This window comes from Prunus mume, linkage group LG6, assembly GCF_029339155.1.
Source record: "Prunus mume cultivar Tortuosa linkage group LG6, ASM2933915v1, whole genome shotgun sequence".
Classification (NCBI taxonomy): domain Eukaryota; kingdom Viridiplantae; phylum Streptophyta; class Magnoliopsida; order Rosales; family Rosaceae; genus Prunus; species Prunus mume.
In genome coordinates, this window is record NC_142703.1 from 13984510 (window position 1) to 13999472 (window position 14963).

Genomic DNA, 14963 nt, shown 5'->3' on the forward strand with positions numbered 1-14963 from the left:
TGGTCAACATAGTCGTCCACTATTGCATTAAAGTATATTGATAATAAATATGAAAGGGATAACAGCCTTAATTCCCAACTAAAATTTCCTTATTACTTAAAGTTAGTTTCAATACTATCTCAAATTATAAAACCACTAGGAATTCTACTCGAGCCAAAATACCTACAAAAAGGAATCCAATTTTGCCTTTAAAACTTAAAACGATAAGTTAACTTACAAAATAATATTACTCGTATAAAAAGACAGGTCATGAACTTAAATCGGAACTTGAAATCCAAACTTTCAGTGATTGAATTTTACTATTTATGGACTTACACATGTTAAGTTGTTCCCCGATCATCTCGACTAACTATTCTACTTTATTTGCACATTCAATGACTTTTAAATGATAAATACGCAAATAATAAGCTCTATTCTTTGTTATTAACGAAGGTGAGAAAATTCGAACTTAAATCACTTGTGATGATGGAAAACATAAATATTTTTAGAGCAACAGCTAATTGGTCCCTAGAAAAAAGGGTCAGCCCCCAATTTCGGAAGGGTCAACTTCACCATCACCAATAAATCATCCTTCAATTACTATATTGTATGCTTTTGTCACACTTCGATTTTGGTCCACTCTGGTGTATATTATATGCTTTTGAACCTTTCACATGTCCCATTTGAATTAAAATTTTTTGATATAGTCCACACGTCACAATTAATTATTTTTTCTTCTCTCTCGGCGTGCCGTTCCAATTAGACTGCTTCCAATGCCTACTTCCAAGAAACAAGTCCAAATCCCAAGCCCCCCCACACCTTTATAAACCCACAAACATATCTGCCTCATCAGCTCACAATTCCAAAGCTTCCCATATCTTTTCTTGTTCGATTTCAACCCATAAACAACATACAACATCTATTTCATCAAAACCATGAGGAGGACCGCTAGCAAAGCAAAGAAGCAAAGCAAGTTGATGTACATTATTTGTGCACCCATTAGAACTCTGACCAAGGCCAGGAACTTTTACATGAGGGGGCTTGAGGATTATGCTGGAAAGGTGGGTTATGGTGGTGGTGTGAGTGGCTACACTACCTCACAAGTTCCACGCTTGCCCAAGAGCTTCAGTGTCAATTCCTCGAGCTCTAGCGACGATGATCAGGACTTGAGGCAGCTTCTCAGGACGGCTTCGTCAAGGAAGAGCAATGCAGAGAAAGAAAGCAATGTTAAGTCAGAAGGTAATTCAGATATGCATAGAAGACCAATTGTTAGACAAGCAGCTCAACCCATTGGTAGACAACAAACTATGAATGGGATGGGGGTGAGGAGTTACAGTGTTGGGTTGAAGATGGGAAGAATTGATGAGGAGATGGCTTGTTCTTTTGAGGAGGATGAAGCGAATGTGAAGGCTGATTTCTATCCAAGAAGTAGAAGTTATGCTGTCAACAGACGAAGTGGTGGATTTGCATAATAAATGGACGACTTGATTTCTTGATTTTTTTGGTGTGAAAAAATGTATGTATTGAAAAGAGTTGAACCAATTCTCTCTTAGTCCACTCTATTTGTTTACTTTGGTTCCTTCATTACCAATCGATATTTGGAAATTTAGATTAAAAAAATGTCAAAAATTGTCTCATCAAAGATAATTGGCAGTGTTATAGACATTGTTGAGAAAAACATACATGCATCACAAATAATTGAATCAAACCCACATTTCTGCAATAATGTCATGTGTTAGCTGCAGAAATTGATGCACGATCATGGGTCCAAGTAGATTATCTCAGCACACAATGAGGCACGCCTAAACCGGAGCAACTTTTTTAAAAGTTCAGAAGAACCATTGTACGAAGCTGGCTTAACAGTCATCCTCTCAAGCACAGGGGAACTTAGAAGCAGAAATCTGATGAAATCTAGTTCATGTTTGCCACCAGACATGCTTATCATTTTCACACGCTGAAGTTCAGTGAATTGGCAATTCTGATTGTCATCTAACCAAGATTTCACTTCTCCCACAACATCCCGATCTTCGTGGTGAGCCTAAACAAGATATATAACATCAGAATCATGAACTTTCTAGGAAAACAGCTCTGTAATCTACAATATCATGAAGTGCAGTTGTTTTGAGAGTGTGAATTCAACAGAGCAACATTGCAGGGGTTGATAGAATGAAACTCACAAAAATTTCAAGTTCTTGTAGGGCAGGGGAGCTTCTCAGAAGGCAAAGAGCTGCTAAAATCTCCTTTAGAGCTTTAAAGCGGATGGTAATAGAAAGAAACTTCAGAAATAGGCATGGTTGAGGCAGCTTTCCTGGCAAGGCACGAACAGCCAAATACTGGAGACGCAAAGATGCATAAAACAGCGGACTCAATGTATAAGCTCCAAATTCCCATAGCAGTGTAAATGGTCTTTAAATTAAGTGTGTGAAACCACAAAAACAAACTACCAATTACCTTTAAAAAGTTTCTTCCAAATGTGAGCCTTCGAATATGAGGAAAGTGAACACAAAATTGGACTAAATTGCTGTCAGGAACCTGTCTTAAGTCATCATTGATGGCCAAAGTAATGGAAACATCAGCAAGATTTAAGGTATTCTCAAGATTAACCATCTCAAAAACACCTTCATCAACCTCAATCTCAAGTAATTCTAGTTTCGGTGCATCCATCTTGAGATGACGTAAACCATCGCAGTTTAGCAAACGCAGTGTCTTAAGCAGAGGACAGCAAACAATCAAATTCTTAAACGCATCTTGGGCCAAGGTAACATTCTCCATGCAAAGACTCTTCAAACTTCTAAAGCCTTTGAATGTTGATGGAGGCTGTAGCAAGCACCTATATAAGTCTAAATGAGTCATATCTTGACAGGAGAAGAAACATGAAGGCATCTCGCAGAGATTTCTTTTCCAATTTTCCAGTGTGAACTCTTTGATAGAGTTTCTTGATAGATGAAGAATCCATCGTTCAATATCACTGTCTGCTAGAAAATCATCGGGACGAGAAAGCAGGAAACTGCATATGGGGCCAATGTGAAGTAAGAGTATTTGATCAACGATGTTTGCAAAGGTTGTCTGTTTTACAGTTGATACAGACAGACTATCGAACTTAAGGTGTGGAAGCGTAGCCGATTTGTATCTCCACTTTCTTGATAAGACACTAGTTCTCACTGCATCTCTAATTGGCAAAAGTAACAAAAATTTTTCTATAACATCACTTGGTAAGTTGCTAATTTTATCCGCCTTGATCTCCACTTTCGAACGCAACTTGGGTGGTTCTGTTTGGTTCTGAGAACTGTGACCTTTCTGTGTTTGAGAGAGAGAGCAAACAAAGTTTAAATTTCTACTCTCATAGAATTACCAAATATAATAAGAACAACAATGCATGTGCATGGACCATCCAAAAGGCAATGTTCAGCAATTTCCGAAAGGCAAATGAATTTTTGTGAAGTGAAGTAAAGACATGAAGGGAAGGTTTTGCCGGTTCATTTTAACAGTAAAATGAGAACAACACGATCCACAGGCAAAGTCGAAAAAAAAAACAAAAAAACTTACCATTTCACTTCACTGTTTTTTTATGAAACGAGTGGACTCGATTAGGGTTTGGATACGCAAGAGAATAGAGAGAGAGAGAGAGAGAGAGAGAGAGAGAGAGAGAGAGAGAGACGTAAATAGTAGACGAGAATGGCGATGGCATGACTTCTTTCCCGCATATTATGTGAATTTTTTTTGTTAATTAATTTAGTTATTTGACTACTCTAAACTTCTTTTTTTGGTCAATAACTACTCTAAACTTGAAAGCTAAGAATTTATATGTCAATTGAGCACTTTTTTATATATAGAAAAATGTAATCTTAAATTGAACTGAACTAAACCACAATTAGTTTAGTTTGGTTTGATTTTATATCACTTACCCTCTCTCAAAATTTGACGTCATCCCCTCTCTCAAAATTTCTCAATTTACAAAGGTAAGTAGTTTTCTAAACTACTTCAAGTTCCTTGTGATATATGTAGAATATATAATATTGAGTTAATCGCTTATATAATGGAGGGACATGATCAAACCAAACTGGTGACTAAATGGACTCATATTTGTTATGCTACCGTACAAATCAGCATTGCTTCCCCAAGGGCCCAACCTTCCAAATCAAAGCCAATTTGAACGCAGATTTAGTCAACTTAGTCATGCATTCGGACATTAATTACTAGAGATGTAATGTATGGACCCCATTCTATGACTTCTAATTATTATAAGAAATTATTTGTTTAGAGAAAAATAATAATTATATTCATAAATTAGGCATAAAAATTATCAGCTACAAGAGTAAATAGAAATTATTGACCCCAATGACAAATGCGTGCGCGCGAACAATAAACTCACATATCTTTCGATTGATCTAATAGAAAAAAGAGGTTTTTTGTTTTTACCTAATAGAAAATGTTGTGGTATAAAAGAAAAGAAAAGAAAAGGGGTAAATAAAACAAAAGATTGGTAAACTTTGTATGACCCGCTCAAATACGCCCCAACTTAGGGGAAGGGTAATCACCCTCCTATTATTAACTTAATATATTATATGCTTTTTGTCACGTTGTTTTTGGTTGTCTTATAAATTAATATTTACATGTTTGAACATTTCACATGTCCCATATGATTTAAGAATTTTGATAAAGTCCAAAGTCCACACGTCGTAATTAATGATTTTTCTTTTCTTCTCTCTCGGCTTGCCGTCCGATTTAGACTGCTTCTGATGTTACTTCCAAGAAACAAGTCCAAAACCCAGATCTCCCACACCTTTATAAACCCACAAACATCACCAACTCTCCCTCATCGGCTCACAGTTTCAACATTTTCAAATCTCCTTTCTTGTTCTAAAATCTCTGTCCAAACCCAATATTCAAAACCGTTCACATCAAATTTTTTACAATGAGGAGCAACGCAAAGAAGCAAAGCAAGTTGATGTACATTATTTGTGCACCCATTAGGACCTTGACCAAGGCCAGGAACTTTTACATGAGGAGCTTGGAAGATTGTGCTAGCAAGGTAGGTTATGGTGGCGGTGGAGTGAGTGGCTACACTGCCTCTCAAGTTCCACGCTTGCCCAAGAGCTTCAGTGTCAATTCCTCGAGCTCTAGCGACGATGAGGACTTGAGGCAGCTTCTCAGAACGGCGTCGTCAAAGAATTCAAAGAGGAATGATGTAGAGAAGAAGAACAATAATAAGCCTGCAGGTGATTTAGATGTGCATAAAAGACCAGTTGTGAGACAAGCAACTCAACCCATTGCGAGACAACAAACTATGAATGGGATGGGGATGAGGAGTTATAGTGTAGGGTTGAAGATGCGAAGGATTGATGAGGAGAGGGCTTGTTCTTTTGAGGAAGATGAAGTGAATGTTGTGAAGGCTGATTTGTACCCAAGAAGTAGAAGTTATGCTGTCAAGAGAAGAAGTGGTGGGTTTGCATAATTGACGAAAGTGGTAAAGTGAAAAAATTTCAGTTTCAAAAGTAAAGTGAGATTGAATGCTCGGTTCAAGAAGTAAAATAGTAATTAAGCTGAATTAATATTAGTAAAGGATTTGATTTTTTGATTCTTTGGATGTAAAAAAAAAAAAAAAAAGGAAGTATACATAGGAAAGAGTTGGTGTGAAAGAGATTGAACCATTTCTCAATTCCTTTATCAACTCCCATTTTTAATTTTGTTTCTTTCATAGGCAATTGATATTTGGAAATTTAATTGAAGTTTGCTCCTTCATTTTCTTTCAATTTTATTATATCAGATTGATTTGCCAGGATGGAAAGTCAATAATTATCTTTTGGTTTTACTGGGCTGACCCATTGGACCTGAGCTGGACCCAAAAATTAAGGCCCAAATTAAACCAGCCCTCTTTGTCCAAACCATAATAACTCTGGACATTTTGGATTTGATGCACCACCATCGTATTGAAAACCCAAAATTGAAACTAAATCCAAGATGCAACAAAAGTTCTAACAAATCAGCGACTGTTTTAAGCTCTATCCCCATAAAATAAAATATGCATCTGCAACGTGCTTCATTGCCTGCACTCTTTTAGTGGAGAAAGACTTCCATGAAACGGAGATATCACTATTTTTCTACTCCCAGCTAATAATGTCACTCACAAGGTAAATATGTTACCTTCGTTGGCCAAATCTGTCCATTTGTTACATGTCCTGTTGCAAATTAATGGGTTCATTTTATCTTTCAATACTATGATTGTTACTTTGGTTTTTTTTTTTTTTTGGTCTATAGGCCCATTGAAACGAAACTTTTCAGATTACACTGGGACAATATTCCCCCCAGACTTCAATTATTTTGCTTTCGGTGTCACTAATAAATTTAGCACCAAAAAATTCATGGTCAGAAATGCTCTCAAGCCTCTATCCGTATTCAATGTATATTGTACACCTCTCATACATACAGAAACATAAATACAAACTATAAAGGAATGCTGAACTACTCAAACTTACGGTAGAATCAATTGGGGACAATTTAATACCATTTTTTTGGCCTAGCTGAAATATCCCATATTTGAATGTTACAAGAAATCCGGTATTAACCGGCATTATATATATATATATATATATATATATATTCGTAACGACGTACTCTCTTTTCTGAATCGCTTTTAACATAAAGAAAAATATCGCTGAATTAATTGTTTGTTCATCGTTATTCATTAATTAAGTTGGTATTGCAGGGGATCAGTCACGGGTTTGGTATCAAAGTTCTCGGTTAATTTGATTCACAATAAGAAAAAAAAAAAAGTATAAAGACAAAACAAGAACGATGACCCAGGGTCCTTGTGAGAATTCATGGCCTAGAAAAATGTTAGAAACTCCAAAGAATCTTCTCCAAAAAAACAAAACTCCAAAGAAAGAGATATCAAACAAAACAGTACAAAAAACTGAAGGTATTTTCATTTTCTTCTTTCTTCAATTATAACCAAGAGAGGTAGGTTCTGGAAGGGGAAGGTGGTGAAGTTCTATGATAGAAGGGCAAAACAGGAAAACAACATATTGTTTGAACGTGAATTAATATTCTCTGTCGTCATTATGATATACTAGCCTCTTGGCACACACTCACGCGTGACAATTGATTTTCTTTTTTCTTTTTTATTTTATTTTTAGAATTAAGAAAAAATAATATGGTAATTATATTCTATAAAAGTAGGACCTATTATCTGATTTTATTTTTAATTTTAATTTTTTAAATATGAAAAATGTGAATTTATTATATTATCCTCATTCAATTAATAATTTCAATTCTTAATGTTTGAATTAACCAAGAATATTTTCTAATATTTTAAATGTTTTTACTATTCTCCGTCTTTTACTTTATATATATAAATATACATAAATTATTGTATGGTTAACGATGATTAATTCGGTTAATACATGTCAGACATATGAATAGGTGGTGAGGTGTGAAGTATATGTGTATTTTCTAGCATATCCTAATTAAGTTAATATATTTGAATTAGTCCCTAGTGGCAGACCCAAGCTCAGTACTCTAGAAAAATATTATTGTGTGGTATTAAAATAAGATTATGTTGTATTATAATATAGATCGATAAAACTGATATTTCTCGTTTTTATAATATAATATTATTAAATGTTCACTCATATTATAATAAATGTATAAATCCAATTATAACACATGACACGTGTTAATTAGTTGGCTTGATCATCGTTTTGTCGTTACCTCACCGATTGCCGTTTGACTTGGAAGATGAGATGATTATCCGAATGAATAACCTGTATTTTTTGGGCTACTATAATGACTTAGTGGGAAGAGTGATTATGTGTGGCTTGATCCACTATAAGTGTTTGGGATCGAGGATAACGTTGATGAGCTTATCCTCTGCGTATCCTATGCAATCAATAATAAATATGATAACGATGTGGATCGCGGATAACGTTGACAAGCTAATCCTCTGCTCAATCAATATATTATTATTTGCGTGATAACTTCTTGCAGTTAGGTGTATGCAAAGTTTGTGTTTCACATGTCCTTTTCTGTCACTTGTGCTGTATAGCTGTAGAAGTGGAGAAAGACTAAGTAATATTCAATTGGCCTATGTCCATCACATGTTTGTATAGACGTGTACGTAAAACACGTTATTATTGTCAACCTCGTCTAATTTAGTGGAAAAGATTATTGACTTGTAGTTTGTAGATTAGTAGTTTCAAATTTAGTTTGTAAGTTTCACAACTATCACCTATTATTAGAGAGAAACTCTTATGTAACAGGAATAATATATTTTACTATTCTCAACTAATAAAACAATAACGCATAAAATATTTTTTTTATTAATCATTATATTATTGTTGGAAAATAAAACACAAGAAAGTTTTACCTTTTCTTGTTATTGGGACTGATGGGAAGTGACAATTATCCTATAGATAATTGAATACAGAGGCATATTGCGGGGTCCCTGACTTTTGTCGTTTTATCATCATGCGTTTGTGGACAATAGACTTTAGGTTTTGCTCTTATGATAGACATCGAACCAAATGGGATATAACATGCAAGTACATTTTACCATAAATAAACCATTTGGGCTATGCGAGACATGACCATTGGTCCAGATCCTTTAAACGGTACGTGCGCTTTTAGATTGCATAGTTTCCTATAGAAGAAAGGAAACAAGAAAGGACAATGACCAAAACCAACAGAAGCCTCACGATCTGCATTAGATTATTGTGGCTCTGGAAAAAATCACTTTTGCTGCTAGTGCTGCTTCCCAACTTTTGTTCAACGCAGACAATCATCAAGAACTTGCCAGGATTTTCTGGTGACCTCCCATTCAAGCTTGAAACTGGGTAAGTTTCATTTTTGGTTAATGTATTTATGTGTGTACTGAGTTTGTGTTGATGAGCATGAAATAATTAAGTGGGTAATTAAGGAAAAATGATTGGGATGAGTATAGTGATAATGGATTTTAATTGTTAATTTGTGTCTAAAATCTCTCAAGGTACGTTGGGGTAGGCAATAAGGATGAGCTGCAGCTGTTCTACTATTTCATTGAGTCAGAAAGGAGCCCAGAAAATGATCCTCTGCTGCTTTGGATCACCGGAGGCCCTCGATGCTCCGGTTTTTCTGGCCTCGTTTATGAAAATGGTTTGTATCTCATTCTACACTATTAATTTAAGTATAATACTAGGCTTACCACATTTTTATATTATATCGTGCTCCACCTCTATGAAGTTCACCAATATAATGGAGCTACCTCTATGAAACAAATCTGAATTTGGCCTAATCCGATATGATTTGATATAAATATATTTATTTTATGTACTAAATATATGCATACACATGTAACAATATCATGAACTTCTTGTAAATAATACAAATATTTTTCAACTTATTATGTAAAATAATTCAGATTGGGTTATTAGATCCAATATCCGATAATCCAACAAATCATATATGGATCTAGTTGTGAATGATCTGTCGAGTTATTGAATCAGATCAGGTCGTAATTTTTTCTTATCTGATCAGATCAAATATAAGGTGATCTGATCCATATCCGACCCGTTTAGAGCTTGTTACAAATCAATTTGATCTGGTCCACGAATGCATGTTGGTTGGCGTGATATGGAAAGATGGCCCTGATAAGTAAGTTGTTCAATGGTTACAGGTCCAATACCTTTCAGTCTTACAAGTATAACAAAGGATCCAGTAGAACTTGTTCTGAATCCATACTCACGGACAAAGGTCTGGAATTTCCAACTCCGGTTTTGGTTATGTGACCGATTGATGCATATGGTTATGCCTAGGGTCAGTCTTGAGATTTGGAGGGTCCTGTGCGAAACGTAAACTAGAGTCCTCACATAGTCTAATATGAAAATACAAAAAATAAAAATAAAAAATGCCATAACTTAATATCATAAATTAAATTTTTTTTATAACTAAAATTCATCAATTAGCATATAATAACAATCACAAATTATATTCATAAATTTTTTTAATATTATCATTTGATAAAGTTAAATATTAGTATGTTCGATAAAAAGATAAGAGTTCAAGAGAAAGAAGAATGACATGAATTTCTGTTTTGGTTTTGTTTTGAGTGGAAGAAATTACTGTTTTTTTTTTTGGCTTTTAGGAGAAAGCTTATGGGTGTGATATATAATGTGCACTAGAAACCAACTCCACCAAATACAATTTTGTGTCAAATTGTTGCACGCTGGAGTATATATAGAGTTTTTATAATATTAATACATAATATAAAGTAAAAAAATTTAGAAGGCCTTGTGCGGTGGCGCCACTTGCACCATATGCCAGGGCCGCCCATGGTTATGCCTCTGATAATGGCAATATTGAAAATGCATGCCTATTTTTGTTTTCAGCTAGCTTCACTTTTTCGATATAAAATTAAATGTCAAACTAAAAGTTATGCATGTTAAAAATTTTTGGTTCCGCCCTTATTAGGAATTATTTTGAGCAGTATCCATAAATGACATGATTGCTTGACTATCCATCTTAACCATACCATCCCCGATTCGCTCCATTGCCATTCATGGCTTGACTTGACATGATAAGTAAGTTGTTCATTCATTACAGGTCCAATATCTTTCAGTTTTACAAGTATAACAAAGCATCCAGTAGAACTTGTTTTGAATCCATACTCATGGACAAAGGTCTGGAATTTCCATCTTTTCTTTTACTTTCCTATATATGAATGGTCATGTGACCAGTTGATGCATATGGTTATGCTTCTGAAGATATATTGAAAGTGCACATTTTTCTTTTTAGTTAGCAAACATAATATTTCTAGACGCTCCTGCCGGGACTGGTTTCTCTTACTCCACAACAACAGATGGGTACAACACTAGTGACACCATTCATGCAAAACGAGCTTCTGAGTTTCTTCAAAGGGTGAGCCAAGTTTGCACAAAGAATTTGTTCAATAAAATTCATAATTTGGGAACTCTTACGTTGACAACTTTCATCACAAAACTTAATTTTACACTACTAATGGTTTTCTGATTTCCATATCACCCCGCTTCCTTATATTCTTCTGGTCACACTATATATATGGCCAGGGGAAAAAACATGAGAATACTAATATGAAGTGTTCTTGCTCCTTGAAATCATGACCAGTGGCTTTTGACTCATCCCAAGTTTCTTGCAAATCCACTCTACATTTCTGGTGATTCGTACTCAGGCAAGATTGTTCCGATCATTGTTCAAGAGATAACTAATGGTAATTTACGTACAAATACATTGCTGGTGATTCATACTCAGTCAGGATTGTTCTGAGCATTGTGGAGGGTTGTTGTTGTTGTAGGTATTGAAGCTGGAATCTCGCCATTTTTGAATCTCAAAGTATGATATTCCAAATAGATACCTTATTATACTTTCACATTCATGACATTTTTTTCAGAAGTTAGTTTTTCTTTTCAATGCATCCAGGGATACGTAATTGGCAATCCAGTTACAAATCGAAAAGAGGAATTGAATTCGCAAATTGAATACGCTCATCGCATGGCGCTTATATCAACTAGAATGTTTGAGGTATGTACGTCGCACTTGGTTTCGTTTCGGAGATCAACTTTTCCTTGTAACTTCTGAGCAAAATCATCTAATTAAATTCTGAATATAACTTATAATTATATGAAAAACAAAGGAAGCTCTTGATTGGTACTACTTACGCAAGATGAACTTTTTGCTCAACTTTTTCATACTTCAATAAGATAATAGATTTAAACTTTGAATTTTACTATTGCTTAATTTATGTTTTTGAAGTCGACCAAAAGGAATTGCAAGGGGGATTACATAGATGTGGATCCAAACAATGAGCTTTGCCTCAACAATCTTCAAGCTTTCGAGGAGGTATGAGCTAGGTAGATGTTCAATACGGTCCAACATGCATGTTTTATCTTAGATTTTAAAACGGTGTGCTTATTGCATTTACAGTGCATTAGCAGAATTGAGGAGAGTCATATATTGGCACCTGCATGCGCTCCTGGTGTCGATGATGACAATTTCTTAAGCTTTCCCTTTCCTGAACAACTGTGTCGGGTAATGTTGCTTCTCTCAAATTCAATGTGTATTGACAAGGGTGGATTGCCTTTTGCATCCTTATATAGTTTGAATGAAATTTCACTTTAGTCCATGGCCTTTGAAAAATGCTGAAATAATGTTATAAAGCTATGTAATTGGTTAGAAATATTGGAAAAACTGAGCTATATATTGGCCCCTTCAACAAGGTCAGCTTCATCACTGACCTCCGATGCCATTAGACTATGTGAGAATGTGAAGAAATGTCTCATATTGGAATGTTTAAAAACGTAGCAAGAGTTTATAAGGAGTTGGACTAACCTAAAATTGACGTGTTTTATTACTAGTAGATGATATATGTGAATTTTTTTGGTTTTGTAGGTAGAGAGGCAACGGTACTCTGAGGTTTGGGCAAATGATATGAATGTTCGTAAAGCTCTCAACATTCGGGAGGTATGCATATATACATATATATGATGCTTGCAATTAAACAGAACATGTAACACTTGCGACTATTCGATTAAAAACAATGACAATTTTACTGTGAGAAATAGGGAACAAAAGCTGAATGGGCAAGATGCAATAGCTCAATACCTTACATAAAAGATGTCCATAGTAGTGTTTACTATCATCGAAACCTCATGCAAAAATCCCTCCGGGCTTTTGTCTACAGGTAAGATTATTGTTTATATCATTCTTTTGAACTTTTAATGGTCCACAGCAGTTTTTCTTTTGTAAAAAGATGGTATGAGAAATTATGAATTATATTGGGAAAGGGATAGAAACTTTGATGGAAAACGATGAGAAAAAGATGGGAAAAGCAGAGGTGAAGAAAAATGCATGAAAGGAAAACTATATTGAAATTGTTTTTAGTTTTTAGTTTTTTTTATACAAGCGATAATATATTTTAAACTAATCTAAACTAGGATGGGGATTCGAACTCGGATGCAGAGTGGGAGCACATCCACTCTAGTTTTTAATTTTGATTCTTTGTATCATTGCATATACATATATAATTTTATTTTCCTATATCCTCTTATTTTTCCTTCTTGACTTTTGAGAACTAACAGTCTCATTTTTATTGTTAATTAGAATATTATAGAATTGATTTATCTTGTAGTTGCATAAATAAAACCCACAACAACCAAATGCATCAACAAATCTACCTTTTGCCACCAAATAACTACAAGTTTTATGGCATCTTCTGCAGTGGGGATCATGACTTGAAAGTTCCCCATATAAGTACAGAGGCATGGATAGAATCCTTGACCTTGCCAATTGTTGATGACTGGAAACCATGGTTCTCTAACAATCAAGTTGCTGGGTTTGTATTATCTATCTCAGTTTTTATTGTTTTCATGATATATATTTTTTTCTTCAGATTTTCGTTTTTTCCGGTTAGAGAGTTTCACTATCCAATTAACTTCTATTTTTGTTCTCTTTATTCATTGTTACAGATACAGAGTTGGCTATTCGAATGGAGAGTATCATTTGACATATGCCACTATAAAGGCATGATATATATTGGGTCAATTTGCTACAATAATAGTGCTATTCGAGAACATTGCTACCGTAATGGATACTTGCATAACAAATAACTCCATTTGCAATTGTGCAGGGAGGAGGTCATACAGGTCCCGAGTTTAATCCCAGAGAAAGCTTTGATATGATCGAAAGGTGGCTAGAACATTCTCTTTAATCTATTCTACTACTATGTCAAGATTAATGTAAAGGATGTTGAATTATGAGTACTCTCTTTTAATTAAGTCGAATAGTAAACATATATGGGGGCCTGTTTTGCTCCAAAGGGTGAATAAATCTACTTTGTAGTAGACATGTCAATGGATCAGATTTTGATCTAAATCCGATTTGAATTCGGTGTAATTAATAGGAGATGGATTGGACTTCTCAATCCAATTACAATCCGAATCTAGATAATTTGATTATAAATGGATCCGAATATGAGTAGTACAATGTAGTTTTTCTATGCTTTAGATTAATTTTTATATGTGTAAATGAATAATTTTAGTTTTATATGCACTAAGAATACACTTAAAACTAATATTTATGATTTTAAAAAAGTAGATAAATAAATTAAATAACAAGGTTACTAATGAAATTTTGATTTTTTGTACATCTCAAAATAAATATACAAATTTATAAATAAACCCAATCCTAGACATGTATTTATAAAAAAACCCAAGCACTATTTAAACATAGAAACACACCCAAAATTAACCCCAAAGTCAACTTTTTGGGTGTGTTTATAAATGAGTTTTGAGTGTGTGTAATGATGGGTTTTGGGTGTGTTTATATGTTTAAATAGTGCTTGGGTTTTTTTATAATTTCAACCCTCATTTTGGGTGTTTTAGTGAAACTCCCTAATAAATATGATAATAATCTGATATGAATCCGATGCGTAACAAATATGGATTGATAGTCCGATTTCGATAATCCGATTATAAATGAATTCAGATTTGAATTGAGGTATATCTGATCCGAATCCGATTCGTTTACAGATGTACTTTGTAGTAGTTAAATTACTTTTGTTGATCTCATCGGTGAGACCAACACCAAGCCGACGATCCATTCAATTGGCTACACTCAGTTTATCGAGAAATTTGTCCAGTTTGGTTAGTTTCAACTATATTTAAAAATTAATACATGATTAGATGCATGATAATTTTCTAAAAAAGGGTGATGAGTTTTCAGCACTTTTTTTTTTCATTGAGTCAAATAATAAATATTTGTAATTCTTTCATTTTACCCTAATTGTAACTCTGTTTTTCACTTACATTTTTTTCGGCTAAGCAAATAAGCAATTTACTTTGGGGCATCAAATTATGAAGTTTCTATATATACATCTCAAGCATATTTTCCTTGTATAGCCTATTAATATTAATAAAGTATAAACTAATGCATCTAAGATTTATTTATTTTTTTAAAAAATAAAAAAAATAGTATAGCCG

The 14963-nt window shown here is 34.2% G+C and overlaps 4 protein-coding genes across 5 annotated transcripts; 3 read left to right on the forward strand and 1 right to left on the reverse strand.

Moving 5' to 3' along the window:
- Positions 1-820: 820 nt before the first annotated feature.
- Positions 821-1549, forward strand: LOC103335064 (uncharacterized). Its single transcript, XM_008238057.2, has one exon. It carries the CDS (start codon positions 915-917, stop codon positions 1449-1451), a length of 537 nt encoding a protein of 178 aa, XP_008236279.1. The 5' UTR covers positions 821-914; the 3' UTR covers positions 1452-1549.
- A 161-nt stretch (positions 1550-1710) lies between these two features.
- LOC103335062 (F-box/FBD/LRR-repeat protein At1g13570-like) lies at positions 1711-4157 on the reverse strand. Its single transcript, XM_089055071.1, has 4 exons — positions 4110-4157; positions 2431-3276; positions 2157-2312; positions 1711-2017 (listed from the first exon to the last, which is right to left on the reverse strand). The coding sequence occupies exons 1-4, from the start codon at positions 4155-4157 to the stop codon at positions 1739-1741; spliced, it is 1329 nt and encodes a 442-aa protein (XP_088911197.1). The 3' UTR covers positions 1711-1738.
- Positions 4158-4786: 629 nt separating this feature from the next.
- On the forward strand, positions 4787-5732 carry LOC107880097 (uncharacterized). Its single transcript, XM_016794946.2, has one exon. The coding sequence runs from the start codon at positions 4895-4897 to the stop codon at positions 5432-5434; it is 540 nt and encodes a 179-aa protein (XP_016650432.2). The 5' UTR covers positions 4787-4894; the 3' UTR covers positions 5435-5732.
- Positions 5733-8523: 2791 nt separating this feature from the next.
- On the forward strand, positions 8524-13944 carry LOC103335061 (serine carboxypeptidase-like 17). 2 transcript variants are annotated; one of them, XM_089054283.1, is made up of 14 exons: positions 8524-8810; positions 8963-9108; positions 9629-9705; positions 10747-10869; positions 11095-11197; positions 11282-11319; positions 11407-11508; positions 11740-11826; positions 11911-12015; positions 12376-12447; positions 12549-12667; positions 13205-13318; positions 13452-13506; positions 13613-13944. In XM_089054283.1, exons 1-14 carry the CDS (start codon positions 8647-8649, stop codon positions 13691-13693), a joined length of 1386 nt encoding a protein of 461 aa, XP_088910409.1. In that variant the 5' UTR covers positions 8524-8646; the 3' UTR covers positions 13694-13944. The 2 variants fall into 2 exon arrangements, with proteins under 2 accessions (XP_088910409.1, XP_008236275.2); XM_008238053.3 differs by lacking the exon at positions 9629-9705 and adding an exon at positions 10555-10631 and having other exon boundaries at positions 8526-8810.
- The last annotated feature ends 1019 nt before the right edge of the window (positions 13945-14963 follow it).